Source organism: Pieris brassicae, chromosome 10 (genome assembly GCF_905147105.1).
Source record: "Pieris brassicae chromosome 10, ilPieBrab1.1, whole genome shotgun sequence".
NCBI lineage: Eukaryota > Metazoa > Arthropoda > Insecta > Lepidoptera > Pieridae > Pieris > Pieris brassicae.
The window spans coordinates 4118574-4137653 of NC_059674.1; the positions used below are offsets into that span (position 1 = coordinate 4118574).

A 19080-nucleotide genomic window follows, 5' to 3' on the forward strand; every position below is an offset into this window, starting at 1 on the left:
TGTATGACTATTTTTACAACACACTAGTTGGACATAGGAATACTTTGAATTAAATATATTACTTTATAAACTGATTTTTACTCAAGAACACCTATCACCCTATTATCAATATATTTTCTAGGTATTAAAGGCCCTAAACGGGCAAAAATGTACGCATGTAATCAAAGTCATCATAAAACGGTTCTTAACATAAATACCGATATAATGCGTAATCTGAAAATCTTCTGACACTTTCTGATCACCTGTTCACCTGAACTCTATTGAGGGACAGCACGACTCAATATTGAAGTCGCCCATTAACTCCGAATGGGCGACTTCAATATTGAGTTTTTGTCCGCCATCTGACTCCCATGTGACAATGATAATAGTGTAATAAATGAAGTTCAAAATCCTGCTATATGTAATGTCTTAATGTTATACAATGTTAGAATTACTGATAAGGAAATTTAAAATACAATTAAGACTAGATGGCATTCCGCCAGTTTTTATTAAAAGTTGTTTATCTTCTTTAACTAAACTTTATTTTCAATAAATCGAGAAGAACTAGGCTAGGCTAGTAGAACTAGGCACGTTTCCTACTATGTGGAAGAAAACTAGAATCATACCGATATTTAAAAAGGGTGAGACAAATATTGTTACAAACTACAGACCAATTTCTATTTGAAATACATTTTCTAAGATTTTTGAATCGCTAATCCCAATACTCAAATCAAGCTGTCAAGTTATGTGGATACTGCTCAGCACGGTTTCTGTAAGATCTACTGAAACTAATCTCTGAGTATGTAAATGTTTTGGCAAATGCAATTGATGAGGGAAAACAAATTGACTGTATTTACACAGATTTTTCCAGTGCCTTCGACAAAGTTAGTCATAGTGTTTTATTGAAAAAGTTGCATTACTTATATGGTATTGGAGGGGTTTACGTCATATTTGACAGATAGAACTCAATTTGTGGCAGTTGGTGGTATAAAATCGCAATCATACTCAGGTGTTGTGGAACATCTTCTGGTTCTCGTCTTGGCCCTCTCCTATTTACTCTTTTTGTAAGTGATATAGGTTCGTTTGTAAAATATAGTAATTTTATGTGGATGATATGAACAATTTTAAAGTAATTAATAGCGCTCGAGACGTGGAGTTATATTAAGTTACGTCGTGGGTATAAGGAGGTGGTGCGATCATAACAAAATGATTCTAAATGCCAGAAAATGTTCGCAGATTATATTACCAGTCCCATCTAAATACACTATCGACGGAGTACTACTACTCCAGGTCCATGAAATTAGGGATTTGGAAGTTATACTAGTGTTAGCGGTAGTTGATCTAGTTCTTAGGGTAGGAAATTAAACACTTCAATGATGACTTAATTCACTTATAATTTACTTCACTGATTTTACGTGAACTGTATAACTTCAAACTTGTACCTAGAAAAAGCCCGTGCGCATGTGTCACAACTTCTTTTATAATCCCAACTCCCTCCTCCGACTCGACCATCCCACTTCGGGAAGATGGTCTAGTCAATTCGTAACAACTCGTAAACAACCGAACGAGTCAAATGAATAACTATTGCACATGCGCACTTGTAGCAAGATTCTTAAGAATATGATTCATAAAAATGTTTAGAATTTAATTAAATAAATATTAGAAGCTAACACTAGTTTGTCATTTATCGTTCATACCGCAATATAATTCAATATTCAATAAAGCTTCTAGAATGTAATAATGTTTAAATTGCACATTTGAATAGGTTCGATAAGGCGGTCCACTAAGTCTTTTAAAAATAAAAAGCCCAAAATCATACTATTCAATTCTCTGGTCCGAAGCGTCGTGGAATACGATAGTGTTGTTTGAAACTCGCAATATTTTGTCCATATTGACAGAATCGAACGAACTAACCGCCATTTCTCCAAACATCTATGCCGATTAAATGATAAAATTTGCTATAGGTGCGAGCATGAAAAAAGACTAGCATTCTTTCACCTGCAATTACTCCGCGATAGACGCTGCCTGATCGACATTATATTTGTTTATAAAATTTTAAATCACTGGTAGATTTACTTAATGTCTTAATAAGTTAAGTGAACTTCCTCTTAAAGAGGAACACAGGAAGCACTTCAGTCCTTTTTTACGTTCGTCCAGTGAGGACCAACGTGGATTGTAATGCTCCTCTAAACAGATCTCTATCTGCATTGAACGACGCTCTGAGTACATGCGAAGCAGATCCATTTAATGACAGTCTCCATGTCTTCAGACGTAAGATGCTGTAGCCACTGTTGATCCGTGACCAATAGTGACAATTGCATAGTAGAAATACATTAAAATGTTAAATTGCAGATTTGTATTTTTTGGTCTAGTTTGTCTTTTACTTTTAATCTTTAATGTTATTTTCTCTTTGTCATTGTAATGTTTCCCTTTAAATGTTGTGCACACTTATCATTCATGCATCCGCATGTATCATGCGTTTTCTGTAAGTTTTTGTATGTGTTTCGTTAGTGTGCCTTTTAAAATAAAATCCAATAAGTTTTTTATGTACGGTAGTCATTGTTACCTTGGGTTATGACAGCGCAAATTGATACAATTAAATGTTACGCTATCGGTATTACAAGTTACAGACTTGCGGCGCTAATTCAGAAATTTGAAGCCAAGATCAAGTAGTTGTAGCGCCATTGGGATTTTTATTAAAACTGTCCTGAAGAAACTACTATTAGTCTTCTATAATTTTCACCAAACATCAAGAATCTAATTATATCTATCAAGCAGCTTTATTATATTTAATTTTGAATATAGATTGACTAAATAAGAGAAGAAATTCATAGTAAAAAGTAACGTATTTTTTTAAATTTATTTACTTATAAATTATGCCATAGATAAGTATATAGTGCTAATATTCCTGCATATTTCATATTTATATACGTTGTGCCCTAACAGTTTAAATTTCGTAAAACTATTGTTACTGTGGATCCGTCAAATAACGTCAACTTACGGTAAGTTTGCTGTGAAGTTAGCCTCTACAATCCAAAGGTATAATCCGCTGAGGTCGCAGACTTCGATTTCTTTATTGGTGGGGCGAACTAGCTGTTTTAATCTAGAATATGGTTTTATGGTATAAAAGGGGAAATACATCGTCAAATCTAGTTGTAGACAACAGTTCTACCTGAAAAACATAAAAAAACCGTCATGCAGTAATCAGTTTGATTTGTATGAAGTAGCAAAACGGTTCGGTTCGGTTCCAGCCTACTCACCTTGTTAAATGTAATGTAAATCCACCGCTGTAGGTTGCAGCACTACTAGATTATCATTGTTTACTTGCTGGTGCCCGCGATTTCGTTTGTTCAGAAAGAGGAATCTTGTTAAACAAATTGCACAATTTAATAAGAACATTAACTACAATAAAAAATCGTATTATAATGTATTGTGGTAGAAATAATTTATTGTTTGTAAATGTTTCAGTAAAGGCCCATCTTGCAAGCAAAGGATTGAAAAAAAAAGATCGTAAGGTAAGCCTTTTTGAATTACGTAGGTACAACGGACCTATTGACCGTCTAAGTACGGAAACTGAGTCCACAAACCATAACCAAACCAACCCTTTGGGACTTGCGTCAGAAATATTCTTAATTTTTTTAATGAAAAAGAACAATAAAAGTATTTATATATATATTAGTGTTAAGAGACAGGATAATGTATGTACAACTTGCTAGCTAGTCGACGGTGAAATGTGTGTTTAATATTTATATGTATTGTATATCAGGAGTATCTGTATTGTATATGTAATGTATGTATGAGCGAGCTGCACTAGATAACTAAATATATGAGGTGAGATGTAAGAACCTAACAACCCTAAGGATCCCTAAGCCCTACAGATGTACCCAATAGTGAATATATAAATAAGTATGGATGTCTGCACCAAGAGACCTAAGGTAACAGACGGGAGCCCTACGGGTAGGGTAGGACAGCTAATAATATTTGGAACACACGTGAGCCGTGTCAGAAGTTGGTCAATGTTCAAATGAAATCTGAACAATGTACATAGACGCTGTTTACTCATCAAAATATTTGTCCTTGCCATTAAATTGTGTAGTTTGTTCAGTTTAATCGGTAATATCTCGTAGTAATGCAAATAGCGTATATATATATATATATTTAGATGGTTTGAATTAGGTACATATTACGATCGCTTTATTCCTGCTGGTATATAAGGTAAAAATGTCTAGATTCATGTGGCGCCACTTCAAGAAATTTAGAAATCACAGGGTGATGAAAGAATAAAAAACGTTATTCATAGAATACTTTATTTGCTTGCACACAGCCTAACAGGTCAAATAAATTCAAGGAAACTACATTTGTCGCTTCAATAATTCTTGATTTAAAATTCCATTACCTCCCGTTTTATACTTTATTGAACTTTTAACAGTTAAAACACTAAAGCATTTTATTAATTTATTTTCCAATAATACTCATTGAGACTATATTCCCACGAAATATTCCCTACTTCATAGTTCATAACAAGGTTCTTGTGCTATCTATAACTTGATTCCAACATTTAATTTAGTTAAATAATATTTTCGTAAAATGTATAAGGTTAAAATAGCTAATACTAACAATTTATTGCCAAGTATTAAACAATCCAAACTAGATTTTTGTAAAACATTTGTTATTGGGAAGTAATGGGGCACAATAAAAAAACATTAATATTATGTATAAAAACATAGCAATGAAATAAATATAAAAGCCAATCCAGCAAGGGTTATACTGTATAATTCAAAATAATCGATCAGGAAAGAGGGAACATCCGAAAGATAACTTATGTGCATCATATATCCTGTACTTATCTCGAGGACGAGGCACGCGAGAGGTACTGAGCGAAGACGGCTCGGGGCTCCAGCGGGCCTTCCGGAATTTCCGAGTCACGTGACAATAACCTTACACGAATCTAGAATTAACGTAACTTACAATAAACGCATATATCATACATCTAAATTCAAGTAACTTATTTTTTATTTAGTTTCGAGTTTTATTATTTTACTTTTTTTTTTGAGATTTTTATCTTTTTATTATCTTAATCTCTTGTTGTTTCCACAGCGCGTTGTTGCCGGTGAAATTTGCCTTTCACGAATGATTTAGTCCGATAGTGAGTCGCTTATGTGACGCCGAGTTCGCCGGAGGGCTTATTCGACGTGTTCCTGCTTGCGGTTGTAGTGCGGTCTCGGCGGACGAGCGGCTCCCCGCCCCGAGCCCCGCGCGCCTCCCCTGCCGCGGCTCTTGAAGCCACCCTGGTAGCCTTGAGAGTCGCCGTATCTGTCACGACCGTTCTCTGCCGTCTGCTGGTGGCTGTCCGTGTCACCATTGCCATAGTAACCGTCGTTTCCTCTGCTCTGGTAGTCCTTGTGTCTGTTTTGATAGTTGTCGTTGTATTGCCGGTTGTGGTACCCGTCCTTGGGCCTATTCTGGTATTCTCCGTGTCTGTTGTAGTATCCGTCGTTGTTTTGTCTGTTTTGGAAGTTGCCGCGTCCACGATAACCGTTGGGGGCACCCCTGGCGCCACCGCGGTATCGCCTGAATCTGTTTTGTCCGTCCCCCTGCCCTTGGGTCTTGCGATCGCCGTCCTCGCGATCGAGACTTCTGCTGTCTTTCTCTTCTGTGTCGTTTTTGTCTTCTACCGGCGTTTGCGCCTCGCGCTCGTCGGCCGGAGCCTGTTCCACTGAGTTTTGTTGGACGGGCTCCGGATGCATAATCGGCGCCGGCATTCCTTGAGGGGGAAGATGCTGCTGAGCGTGCATCGCCTGAGGGTGCGGTTGTTGAGGGATGATGTGGGCCTGCGGATGGGGTTGTGGATGGCCAGGAATGGGCAAGGGCACACTCGCGAAGTGCTCGGGGTGCGGGGGATAGTGGGGCTGCGGCGGCATCGTCATGTTTCCTTCTGGAATGTGATTTGGGGGAAGCTGCACAAAGTGTTGGTTAGTGAACGTCTGAGTGGGGATCGGTGCCGGTGGTGAAGCTTGATTCATCATGGGAGGTTGTGGTGTTCCGACGGGGCTGTCTATTTCAGATTCCTGTAGAAAAAAGAAGTTTTGGGATCCTATGACTTCAGAGATGGGCCTCTGTTGAGGATACTGTTGAGCGAAGTAGGCGTGTTCGACTTCTTGGAGTGTGATGGGGGGGAGTCGACTCATGGGATATCCTGGTGTTGGTACCACATTTGGAGCTGGGGCCGTAGGGATACCCATGTGAGGAGGATACATAGGTGCCGGTTGTTCTACTTCATCGGAAGGCTCTGGTGGTGGTGGTGCTGGGGCTAGCACTGCTTCAGGAATGTGATTCTCGACAGCCTCTGTTTCTGGTACAGGTACTTCAGGTGTCTTTTCAAAGTATCCACACTCATGAAATAATGTCACAATTTCCTTAATATGAGCATAGGTTGTGCCCAGTATTTCCTTTGGTTTACCATCAATAATAGCGTATAAATGTTCTGCTGCTTTGACAGTAAGGGCATGAAATCCAGATTGACCCTCTCCATGTTTGGGAGTCACTTCAGGGTATCTATAAATAGGAGTGTGGGTCAACCATTGCTTTTGAAAACAAATAACTGCATGCAATTCCATGCAGTTAATAAGATATTTAGTCAATTTTAGTAGTTCAAATCAAATCAATTTTCAATATAGATATTTCAAATCATTAATTATTATTATTATATATTTTTAACATAATTTAAGACTAAAAAAAATTAATCTTGATTAGAAATAGTTTTTTTATTATATTAGAAAGTATATAATTTATAATATAATGAAATGTACACTATGGAAAGTCATGATTTACTTACAATTCATCCAGAATTCTCAAATCATCTTCTGTAAGCTTTACCGCGCCATTGGTGCCATTTAGAAAGTCATTTCGTACTTCAGTATTGCCCATTTGCATAATACAGTCCAATACCAGAAGAACTTCCCGAATTTTATTGGTATCTACAGCATAGCGAACCCAAGCTTCCTATCGGACATCAGTTTACATTAATACATTGTTGTGATTTGATGTTATGAAAATGGGTCTAATCTAGTCTCATATATGAAGTCCAAACATTATTGAAAATTTAATGAGTTATGGATCAACATACATCAATATTAAGAATCATAAGCTTTTATAATAAAACTTACCCGCTTTGCCTGCTTTTTTGCTTCCCTTTCAGCTGAAAGGGCAATGGTGCCCACATGTTTTGAAAGGTCCCTTGCAAACTCTAAGGTTTGAGCTACTTCATCATACTTTGCAACGGCAACCTTTTGATCACCATTTAATTCTTTTCCAGCCTTCTGCAGTTCACGGTAAGATGATAGCTTACTCTGAAAAACGCACATATATTACTGTTGGACATCCGAAATATACCATTAACTATCAAAACTCAAATCAGATCAACAAAGCAGGGTTAAAAACATTGTACCTTACCATTTATTACTAGTCAAGAAACATATAAAAGGCTTTTCCAAACTTAATTGTAGCAAATACGAATTTATAAGAATCTAAAAAGTGGTATACTTTGAATAGAAATAGACTACATATTTTTAGACAAAACAGAAATTACAACTCATAGGTACATACAAAGCATCTTAATAAATAAAGTCAAAACATATAAAGTTGTATAATACACATACCAGTTAAGGTAATTAATGTTTTCGCAAAATGGTCTATAACAGAATTGTAGATTTTTCATGATGATTTTGGGCGTCAGGTTTTGCGGCAACATCAATGAAGCACATGTATAAAAATGGCGTCAGCTAATACAGCGACGTTTATTTACATGCTTTAAATGAGTTATGTACAGAAAATTAAGGATTCTTCTTATATTTTTATGATAGTAATGTTACTAATTACAATGGATACATATATAAATGATTTATCTCAGATCTATAATCAACGTTATTGTATGCTGAATTATTTGTTATTGTAAAAAAGGTACATACCTTTCGTTTTTCCAAGTTTCGTATCTTGTGTTCGATAAGCGTCATTATCTGTTTTATTGGTGAATTATCCACTACTTCCGAAGAAGCAGGTTTTTCAGACTTTGCATTCGCAGCTGAAGGCATCCTTCACAGGCAACAACTTCTTTTGGATTGGATATGGTGGTAGCTGAATAGACAAATTCTATCTACAAAAATGTCCGTTTAATTATTGTCTATGTATAGTAATTAACATAGAACAGAAATACTTTATCGAAGTAAAAAGTCTGTTATCCATGATGCAGATAACATTAAAATAAAAAAAGGTTTTACTTAATTATATTATTCGTTAAAAAACAAAGGCATAAATAAACTTTAATGTCGATATGGTTTATATTATATAATTATGTAACTATTAAGAGCAAAGGTTATGGTTTTCATGAAACTAATTACGTATTTGCAAGATTGGTTAATTTGTATCAATAAGAGCGATTTCAAAAAATCAAGGTTTCTTTTAATTCACGGGAGGCAAACGGACAGGAAGTTCACCTGATGTTAAGTCACATGGACACTCACACTGCCAGAAGGCTCGCAAGCGTGCTATCGGTGTTATAAGAATTGGTATGCTCTTTTCTTGAAGGACCCTAAGTTGAATTGGTTTGGAAATACTTCCAGCTGGTTCCACATAATGGTGCGCGGCAAAAATTGCCTTAAAAACACTCAGTTGTGAAACGACGGACGTCAAGTACATATGGATGGTATTTTGTATTCTGCTTTGAACAACTTCTCTGAACACGCATTTACCACACAGAATGTCCATACAGAGAGATCCCATATCTCTACGCAACGCCAAGAGAAAGTGACTGGACATCGACGATTCGAATCGCACTTCAACCCCTTGAAGAAATCTACGGCATTTTCTATCCGATCCCCTAGCTCATAACAATATTATCGATATGCAAAATAAACAAGGTTAGGGATAGGACACGGCCTTGTGGGACCCCATGATTTACGGGTTTAAGGTCAGAATATGCTCCGTCGATGACGACCTTGAAGCTCCGATCAGCCAGAAAGCTGGAAATCTAGTTGCATAATTTCTCGGGGAGCCCCTAAGGCTGGAAGCTTCCAGTGCAGTGCTCTGTGCCCTCGATCAAAGGCTTTTGCAATGTTGAAACTTACCACCAGTGCCTGTTCCTTTCACTCAATTCCCTCTGCCCACCGATGTGAGAGGTATACAAGGAGGTTACCAGCTGAGCGACCATGACGAAAGCCGTACTGAGAATCGCTAATCAGCTGGTGGCCCTCTAGATACTGGCCATTAATAATGGATTACATTATTTTGGAGGGCATATTTAATGATGATGTGTTTTCCACACCTGATAAAAATAGGAGTGGGGAGAAGAACACCTCTTTATCTTTATCATCTGATGAAGAAATGGTATATAATAAATTTGTACAAAAAGTAATTTTTGATTGATTTATTTTTCTATCTTCGTATCTTAAAAACTCAATCTATAACAAAATTATTCATACAAATTACTATACTTCATGTTCATTAATACTAAAGATATATATCAAAATTATATATAAAGTATATATATATATATATATATATAAAGTATCAAGATCAATTAATCCAAATTCTCCAGACCATCTTTTTATTTCCTTACTTGGCATAAGGCTCCGGTAGAACTGTATTTAAAAACGATAGTCAAAATACTTCAGCCGACCCTCTGTTTAATATTTATGTAGGCTACATAATCTTTGAGATTTAAGGTTATGTTTATTATGTATTTAAAGTTTTCATTATTAAATTTCTTTGAATCCGTAATTCTTTCAAATAAGACTAAATAATCTAAATCATAAGCTCAGCTCAGTTTAAGTAGACATCAATTAATTTTGAGCAACATGCAGGGCAATTTAGGCAGATTTGTAAGTTATATTACATTAAATACATCACATTTAAAGATTTGGTTACATATTAAAAATTATCTTTGATATTTTAAAGGTGAGAAATGGCGTTCGACCGCTTTTGGCTAAGAGTAATTTACATACCACAAATGTTTACTATGATTCACAAGTATCTGAAAAAAGTAAGTATCTCATTATTGTATTTAAATTGATTACCGCGTCTGCGTTTGCCGCAAAACTCTTAAAATGTAACCTATTATAGGTTGTTAAAGAGCACAGTAGATGCAAATAACTCTTGGTGGGAGATTAATAATAGTTAGGATACTTTTATTCAGTGTTATTCACTGGCTTAAATATGCTTATTTTAAATTAAAATAAATTTGATAAAAACGAATTGGCGCAAATTTGAAAGTTGTCTCATTGAAAATAAATTACACTGTTATGGTGTTAAAACATGTTTCAATGCTTACTAATAACCATAACTTACTTGAAATTGAAAACTAAAAATGATGATTAAAATATACAATTAAATAAATACTCATTTCGTCTATAGCTTAATTCATTGTTTTTTTAGCACTAAATCAAGTTACACTTCTTGGCCGAGTTGGTGCTGATCCACAGAAGAGAGGGACTGAAGACCATCCTGTAATAAACTTTCCTCTTGCAACTCATTTCAGCTACAAATATGAATCTGGTGATGTTTTGCAAAAGACAGACTGGCACAGAATCAGTGTTTTTAGACCAGGTTTAAGAGATACAGTGTACAAATTTCTTAAAAAAGGTCAAAGAGTGTATGTAACGGGTAAATTGTCATATGGAGAAATTAAATTAGATGATGGTCAAGTTAGATCAGCATCAACAGTAATAGCAGATGATATCATATTTTTCCAACCTCAAGGTGGAAAAATTTAAGATATCATAAGTATCAATATTTTTCAAAGTTTTTAATGATGTTTAATGTAAGATAAGCTGTGATTATTATATGTTTTGACTCTTTAAAAATAAAAGCTTTAGAAAACCAATAAACACCTAATAAGGTCATAATTTTGTCATGTCAAAGATTAACTTATTGTTGTCCTTGATACTTATATTTTTTTAGTTTCTAAATATCCTCAAAACTATCTTTTAAGTAAGAAAACTGGTTCATATGATGATGTCAATATTTAGTCAATACAATAATAGAAACTGTGCTGATCACCTCTCTCATCAATTGTGACTTTTCCATAAAGAAAAATTAGTCTATTCCATTTCCCATCGAAATGACTAGATTTGTATAAGATTGGAACAGTAACTAGCTCTTACAATAGCTATACTATTCTGACATACTAACCGCTAATGCCACACTTGCAAAAAAGTTTTACATAAATACACATGGCAAACCTAGTTTTTGGTGTCTGAGGATCACAAACTAGCTATCTAACGACATAAAGATTTTTAATGCTTTGTTGCACTATCCGAATATTAAGCTTATTGATGCATTTAGTTCTAGCATCTACGACTGAGTAAAAAAAAGCGGTCACTAGAAATAAATGCAGCACTTGTAATTACATGTACATTTTGATCTAGCATATTATTAATACTGCATATTTAGATGGTAATCAGTTTCTTTTTTCAATTCTAGTACTAAGTAAAATTGTTATTAATTGATTAATAAAAGAGGTTTTCCTTTTTTTTGTTCTTTTAAAGCCGCGTTTCCACTAGACAACAATTGACAAGCAACGTGTTGCCCAACTTTTTTGTTGTCTGTACTTTTCTGCGCTGGATAACGTCACTCACCTGTTATTGTGACAAGGTTCCATCGCATCATCAACGGCTAGCACAATACTGCGTTTTTATTTATAACCGTTAAATTTTTAAAAATGTAGGCCGATGCTTAATAAAAATGCAGTAATAGTTGCAAGTATTGCATTTCTTTCTAGTACACATGAGCAAGTATCGCGTTTTTTACTATATATGAGTGATATGCTCCATTCTGCACTTATCATAAGTAAAAATAGAATTTTCATAGAGGTTAGCCTCTAGGCCATACATTAGCCATCTTAAAAAATTCGATTACTGCAATTAGCCAGGCAGTATTATACACAGATGTATTAAATGCTAAATACTTTATATAAGGCATATTATTGGCATAGGCAGTTAACCTATAAAATACGGGAAATATAGTTTTTACCTACTTGTGATTCAAGTCAAGACCAGGACCAACACATAATTTAGAAATTATGTCGATACTCTAGATTGCTATAATATTTTTATAAGGCGTTACATTTGGTCTTAGCTTGTTTAACAAAATGTGTAAAATAAATACGAGTTACTTTAGTTCCCTTTTGCCTATATCATCGCAATTTGGACAATGATAATGACATTTATTAGTGGTCATAGGATAATATAAAACAAAAAAGTAATGGCAGGTTTTGTTCCTCAAACAAAACGCATTTAAGTACGGGGGTGGGGGGGGGGGAAATTTAAAATGGGTTGGATATAACACAACTTGAGACCCCCTCCTATATTCACCGGCTACAGGTGCTCCAGTCGCGATTCATGAGAATCGCGACCGGTGCGCCCTTCTATGTGAGAAACGTCGATCTCCATCACGACCTGGAGCTCCCTACCATAGCCCAATGGATGAAGTTGGCGTCCACACGCCACTTTGACAAGGCTAAACACCATCCAAATCCGCTGGTGCGTAACAGCATCAACTATTACCCCTTCCCGACAAAAAAGGCTCGTAGGAGGCCCCGACACATACTAACGGATCCGGACGATCCAATTACTGTAGCAAACAATAAATTAAATGCCGCCCGCGCGGCCAATAATAAAAATAGAAATTTACAGACTAGGGTAAAAAACCGCCTTCACCGGGGAAGGCGAGGACCTTTACTTCGCTCACTACAGTGAGCTTCCGTCCTGCCCTTCAGGCGATTGACCACCCCGCGACGGCCCAAGCCAAGGTTCGAGTCTCACAGGAGACACCCTTGCGCTAGCCGCGGGAAAACAAGCCATTCTGGCCGAGCTACGCTCGCCAAAACAGCCCGAGCTGAGCTGTAAAGGCCCTTAAGGCCAACAGCGAGATTCCATTCAAAAAAACAACTTGAGACCGGAACTCAATATAAAATCTCTGTACAGGAAGCAGTGTAATATGATTTCACTAAATTAGTATAGAAGAATCTTTCAGTTTTTCATTACGTTTTGAAATTTATTTATTGTTTCGTTAACAATTTCCTAGTGATTTCTTAAGTGAACAATTTAAAGTTGGCTAAAGTGGGGATATAGGAACAGTATATAGCTTTGCGGAAATTATTTAAGTCTATCATTAATGTAAGTAATTGTTTTTTTAATACTTGGTTAAGTGTAGGAATAAACAGTGTCACTGTATCAAGTAAAAAAAATTAATGTACTCTTATAACATATTCTTCAAACATTGTGAAAGGAATGGAAAAAATAGGGCTTTGTCAGACTCATTCATTTTTATTTTTAACAAATTTAACACAATGTTTTTCTTGAAACATTATATTTATACTCTTTACAAGTTGGAAGTTTTGGCATGCATGCCACATAGAAATAAATGTAAAAATACAAACTCAATTGTAATCATACTTATTAATACCTAGGTACTTTGATAAAGCTCCACATTTTGTTTGACAAACCATACATCATACACTCTTTAGTTCTCTTCGGTTACCCTAACTTATAATTTACAATACTATTTACAAACAATAATTTTAGTCTCTATGACAATATTTACCTATATTGATAAGAGATCACAGAAAATTGTAGCTGGAAATAATTGAGTAAAGCCTAGCATATACTAAGTCTACCACTTTACAACTTTATCACAGAGGAATTTTAGATTGGTTTCAAGGCATTATGTTGTCAATTTATTGTCCCTATAATATTTTTATGTAAATATAAACATTTTCTATATCTGTGGTAGCTTTAATGAAACAGATTTCACACACTACAATTATGAAGTTTGCCTAAAAGAACCAATGGAAGACACAACATGTGTATGATATATTTTAATATTTGTTAGACTATTTATTTCTACTTTAGGAAGAATATTTTTACTCTTACTTTTAATGACAATATTAATACCTTATTAAATAAACAAAATGCATTACGCGTACAAAATGTGATTATACGCTATACTAAATGAAACTCTTGGCAATATTGTTTCATGTGTAACTGCCAGAAATCAGTCTGCGGCACATATATATGGTCCATTGCAGAATATATTCAAAGTCTCTATGAAATAACACAAATAATCTCTGTCCCCCTTTTCTAACTAAATTACACCTAAATATAAAATATGTAATTGACACTATCAGATAAAAATCACGGCACAAAGGCATCACTTAAGGTCCATACCCTGTTTTACTCCGTTCCGTATAATGTCTGTCAAAGCACTCTCAGTTAATTTTATGAACATTTGTAAATGTAGGTATAATGGGAAGACTGGAATTAACTGTACCGAGAGAAATTTGACTAGAAATATATCGGGTGGAGTTGTTTCACTTTATAATCACTTCACATCATGTCCATTTCTTTGTCACAAGTCATTGTTCGCATTTTTCACTTTTAAGATTAAGCGCGTAGTATTCTGAGCTGTAATCAGATTCTTGTTTCATCATCATATTATCGCCAATCAAAGTACTAATATAATGTTTGTCATGTGATGGGATGACTGGTGCTGGGTCGGACCGCGGCCGTTTCCGCCAAGGTTCAGTTGCGCTCATACTCAGATCTGTGGGCATATCTTCTTCGACATGGTCGTCTTCACAACGTTCTTCTTTCATTTCAGCCTTTACCACAGACTGTGGTTGTGGCTGTTGTTGCGCCACACGTGTCGGGCTCATTTGTTGACGTAGTAAAGATATGTTTTTGATGTTTTTAAGTTCTGTAGGATTCCGGAGGAACCTGCAAATAAAAAAATATTAGTCTCTGTTATTATATTTAATGTAATAATAAAAGTATAAATGAAAATGTAAGTTCGAGTATGACCATCATTATATCATAATTATTATTAATGTTTATAGTAGATTTCTTTATATATTGTTATTGTTATAACTGTTCTCTTGTTTGTTAATTAATGTTTCTTTTTAAGTTTATAATACTTACTGGTAACAATGTCGCTCGCCTTGCACTTTTCGTAAGATATTGACGCGATAGTAGTAGCGTAGTGCTCGGGACATTTTGTCGTAGTTCATTGACAAGTGATTCTTCTGAATTCCCCAGAGTTTAGCAAGTCCAGCAGGATCAACAATTTTGAACACACCAGTGTCTCTGTTTTTCCATGCAATGTAGTTTGTGTATCTTTGTGTTGGATCATTAAGTAGTTGTTGAAGGAAATCCCATAAAAGTCTTCCATCTGCAAAAAATATTATGTTAACTTCTGGCAATCATTAGGTCTAAAGCAGATTTATCGTTTTCTTTATAAATTGTTTTAAAAAATTAAACAAAAATTTTATGAAGTTGAACTTTGTTTTGATTAATTTTTTGAGTTACTTACTTGTATTCGATTCAGGCATATCGTTGGGGAAAAATTCACGATGTTGAGTCCGGAAATGCGAATGTTGTGGCGCCGCATGACTTTGCGGTGCAGGGCTGGGTAAAGCGTCCTTCGGCGAATGTGGAGGCGGTGCGAACTTTGCATCTTCATCGGAATCGGATGGGTTACTTCCAGAACTTCCAGTTTGCGTGGGAACCGGAGGTGCGTAGGATGGTGCATAACTGATGGTTTCGCCACGTTGCGGGCTTCCTGAGCTATCAACGGATGGCGCTGGACTTAAGGTAACAGAGTTTGGTTGAGCGGCCGCCGCAGCAGCGGCACTATGGAAGTGGTGGAAGCTGTCAGCAACTGCCCACGTTGGAGTTGGTGGGTGAGAGTGAGGAGAAGGTGGATATGGGGCGTTACGAGCTGTCGGTGTGACAGGGGATGAGGGAACTCGGCCTAAAATAGCGGCATCTCTGACAAGCATTTGTAGTACATTATGCAAAACATCTCCGGCGCCAGGGCAACGTTCTCCTAAATCTGTTTTGGTTAATAAGCATAAAGCTTTACCTGAAACCAAAGAAAATAATTACTTCTTCAAACTGCTTTATCTTCAGTATAAAATGTAAAATATTTGTTATGAATACAATACAATATGATCCAATTACGTTCTTACCATTCATTTGGAAGAGATCCATATCGAAATTTGGTAAATCAAATTCCCTTTCACACCATTTCAAGAAGACTGCTACGTCTTCTCTGGTCCATAATCTGGGTTCTGGAGGGAGCCCAGCTGGTAATTGAGCCTTGGCATCACCGAGAGGAGAAAGAGGCGGAGGTGCCCATGGCAATGGGTATCGCCATAGAAGCTCCGTTGGACTAAATGGTAGCGGTAGCCGCTCCATACTAGGTCCCGATGGCAATTGCAAACTAACAACTTTCATTACGACAATCTGAAACAACAGATAACTAAAATAATTTTGATTCATGTAATAGATGCTATTCGACGGTAGGTGGCGCCCTTTGTTTGTTTACGTCTTGAATTTTTTAAATGAAATTCAATTTATTTAGACCATAGGCTATAATAAAGGTAATTTAATATAAGTTTTAACCGCCAAATATTTAGGCGAATTAAATCTTTTAAGTCGGATGGTAACTTTATACCAAAGTTTAAGGCTAAATGATACAGTAAAAATTTAAATATTCTTCAATCAAATTAGTTTCAAAACAGATTTTTTATCGGCAATAGCAACCCTGAATGTATGTTACAATTTAGGGTAGCAATTGTTTAATAATAAAGTCCCAATTATTTAAAGGAATAAAAGGTATTGTTCCGCAGAAGGGGAAAGCGTATCATTGTATAAATTTTTTCGCGGCAAAACTTGACCCTTAGGGTGAGATGCACGTGTTCCATCCGAATTTAACTTTTTATTGCAGAACTGTTCTGCCAGCTGCTACTAACAGTATACATTTTAAGTACTATAAAGTAAAGTAAATATATACACATTTTTCTTAAGTCCTTTTTTTGTAAACTTAAAATTGTTAAGATCCGAAACTTTAAACATTTTATTTGTTTTCGACACATAATTATTGCCTTATCGGGTGGGGTCGGAAATGCGTGCGGTCGAGATAGCGCGGCCTGTGATAAGCACCGCTACTTACCGGCTGAGCTGATCCGGAACTGGTTGCGTCGTCAAAAATCCTAAGAGGCGCTTGGCAACAATTAGTAGTTTTAGCACGTACGCATTATCACCACACAGAAAAACACAATATCCAATGTTCACAAGAGCACAGCACACGCGTAGCAGCGGTAGTCCCTCCAAACGTGTCGTGTTACGGCACTCCGTAAACCAGCAGCGTATCTGAGGGAACGACTTCGCAGACAAGCGTCACGATCAAGTCTTCGACGCGAACTGATGATGCGGTGGCGGCGCGGGCGGACGGACGCGAGCGCCCACCTCCCCCCGCCTCTCGCCCTTTACCACATCGCGCGCCACACATTGTGGAAAATGAGATAAAACTTCGGGAGCCAGACGATCCGAGTCCCATTTTTATCATACTTGTTTTGAAGTATATCCGGAATCGTAGATGTACAAGTTATTATCGACGTAAATATATTCGAGATAGACACAGATGATTGCGGCAAGAATACAATCTACTGGGTACAGAAACAATTGCGTATGCTTAGGGCATGCGGAAGTGCTAGTTGTGCTATAGGATTACGTCAGCGCGCCAGTTTTTAATAACTCGTAATGTTTCCTTGTTTAAATACTAAACAAGCATGCAAATATACGTAGTCGCCAAGTGATAATTAATATTCTTATTATTATTATAAGTTGATTTCCGCTGTTATGTGATAATAGGTATTTCTAATCTTAAATATTACACTTATTTAGATTTTAGTTTATTATGAAGATACCAACGAATGTTAATTTGATACATAGTGTAATTAGGAATTGTGTTATTTTGATAGCCTTAGATTAGTAGTAGAATTTGAAGTAAAAATCATTATTAAAATCTAATTGACTTATCAAAAATAACATAATAGCTCAAAAATCAAAGTAGTGTGAACCATTTATATCTTTCGAATGCCGAGACTTGTTTTTGGCAGAGAGGATCATTTCGAAGTTATTCATACGTAATATGTAGACATAAAACTTATAAGATCCCTGGCTGCCGTCCCACTACCGGTTCGAGACAGAAATATTCGGCAGCTAAGGCGGAAGTGGCCTCGGAATCTTTACCTGTTGCTCCCTTACCCCACCTCATTCTATATGGACGTCTCACTCTCTCCCATGCGATACGTCGTATGAAAGTGAAAAGCAGAATATACGTTGAATCTGTGCATCTTGTACAGTAATTTAGGGAATAAACGCTGGTTTGTTTGTGACCATGACCGCGCATTTTATCTTAACAATCCTTTCTGTTCTACTAGCTGTGGCTGTCAATCGAATTCTATGCTACAGGTAATCATTTTTTACCTTTGTTTCTAGTTTACAAGTGAAATAATAAAAAGTTCTGTAAATACACGAGTGATATGAGTTTAGTTAGAATTAAATTCTCTGAATAGCATGTCTTCTTATGTCATAGAGAACATAATTTGCGGGGCGCATATACATAACAATGTAAATTATCAATTTATCAAGAATGTATTCCGTAAAAATATTTTTTCAATTTATGTTTGTAACATAATTTTACAAAAGACGTCACGAAGATACTAGGAAATTAGTTTTTTTTCTGTTTGAAGTACACGTGAAAAATGTAATTGGGTACTTACATACACATGTTGTCATTACCGTCCCTGAAGTGTAAAAAACTTAATCATAGACTAAGGAAATGAAAATGTAGAGAAGATAATACAATACATACAATAATTATTTTTTAGCGCAATAAACATGTGTAAAGAAGTTAAATCCGTAGTACATTTGCTAATAACTAGTTTAAGCAAAAATTTAATTTACAGGTAAACATTATATCTGTAGTGAGATGAGATAAAAATAACCAATATTATGTTGTCTGTGACTTGAAATTTAAAAATGGAATGCATATTCTACATCCTGGTTTGTACAAAAGAAAACTAATGTTGTGTTTGGCAAACAAATTTTAAACACGGAATATATACTAATTAAATATCCTGGATCTCAACCGAAAGTGGTTATAGAATGTAGAAATCAGCGTAACGGTGCGGAAGTCTAGACCGGATATGCTCCATTTGAAATTGCAATCATATGGAAATGGCACTTCCTGCGGAGTGACCCG

At 36.0% G+C, this 19080-nt stretch overlaps 3 protein-coding genes across 3 annotated transcripts; 1 reads left to right on the plus strand and 2 right to left on the minus strand.

Moving 5' to 3' along the window:
* Window positions 1-4735: 4735 nt before the first annotated feature.
* Window positions 4736-8133, minus strand: LOC123715042 (caprin homolog). The gene is made up of 4 exons (XM_045669829.1): window positions 7947-8133; window positions 7146-7328; window positions 6815-6981; window positions 4736-6534 (listed from the first exon to the last, which is right to left on the minus strand). Exons 1-4 carry the CDS (start codon window positions 8067-8069, stop codon window positions 5163-5165), a joined length of 1845 nt encoding a protein of 614 aa, XP_045525785.1. The 5' UTR covers window positions 8070-8133; the 3' UTR covers window positions 4736-5162.
* A 1546-nt stretch (window positions 8134-9679) lies between these two features.
* On the plus strand, window positions 9680-10898 carry LOC123715043 (single-stranded DNA-binding protein, mitochondrial). Its single transcript, XM_045669830.1, has 3 exons — window positions 9680-9854; window positions 9931-10015; window positions 10408-10898. The coding sequence occupies exons 1-3, from the start codon at window positions 9831-9833 to the stop codon at window positions 10743-10745; spliced, it is 447 nt and encodes a 148-aa protein (XP_045525786.1). The 5' UTR covers window positions 9680-9830; the 3' UTR covers window positions 10746-10898.
* Window positions 10899-13278: 2380 nt separating this feature from the next.
* Window positions 13279-17244, minus strand: LOC123715388 (ets DNA-binding protein pokkuri). The gene is made up of 5 exons (XM_045670377.1): window positions 16984-17244; window positions 15998-16274; window positions 15340-15891; window positions 14949-15198; window positions 13279-14747 (listed from the first exon to the last, which is right to left on the minus strand). Exons 2-5 carry the CDS (start codon window positions 16263-16265, stop codon window positions 14387-14389), a joined length of 1431 nt encoding a protein of 476 aa, XP_045526333.1. The 5' UTR covers window positions 16266-16274; window positions 16984-17244; the 3' UTR covers window positions 13279-14386.
* Window positions 17245-19080: the final 1836 nt, after the last annotated feature.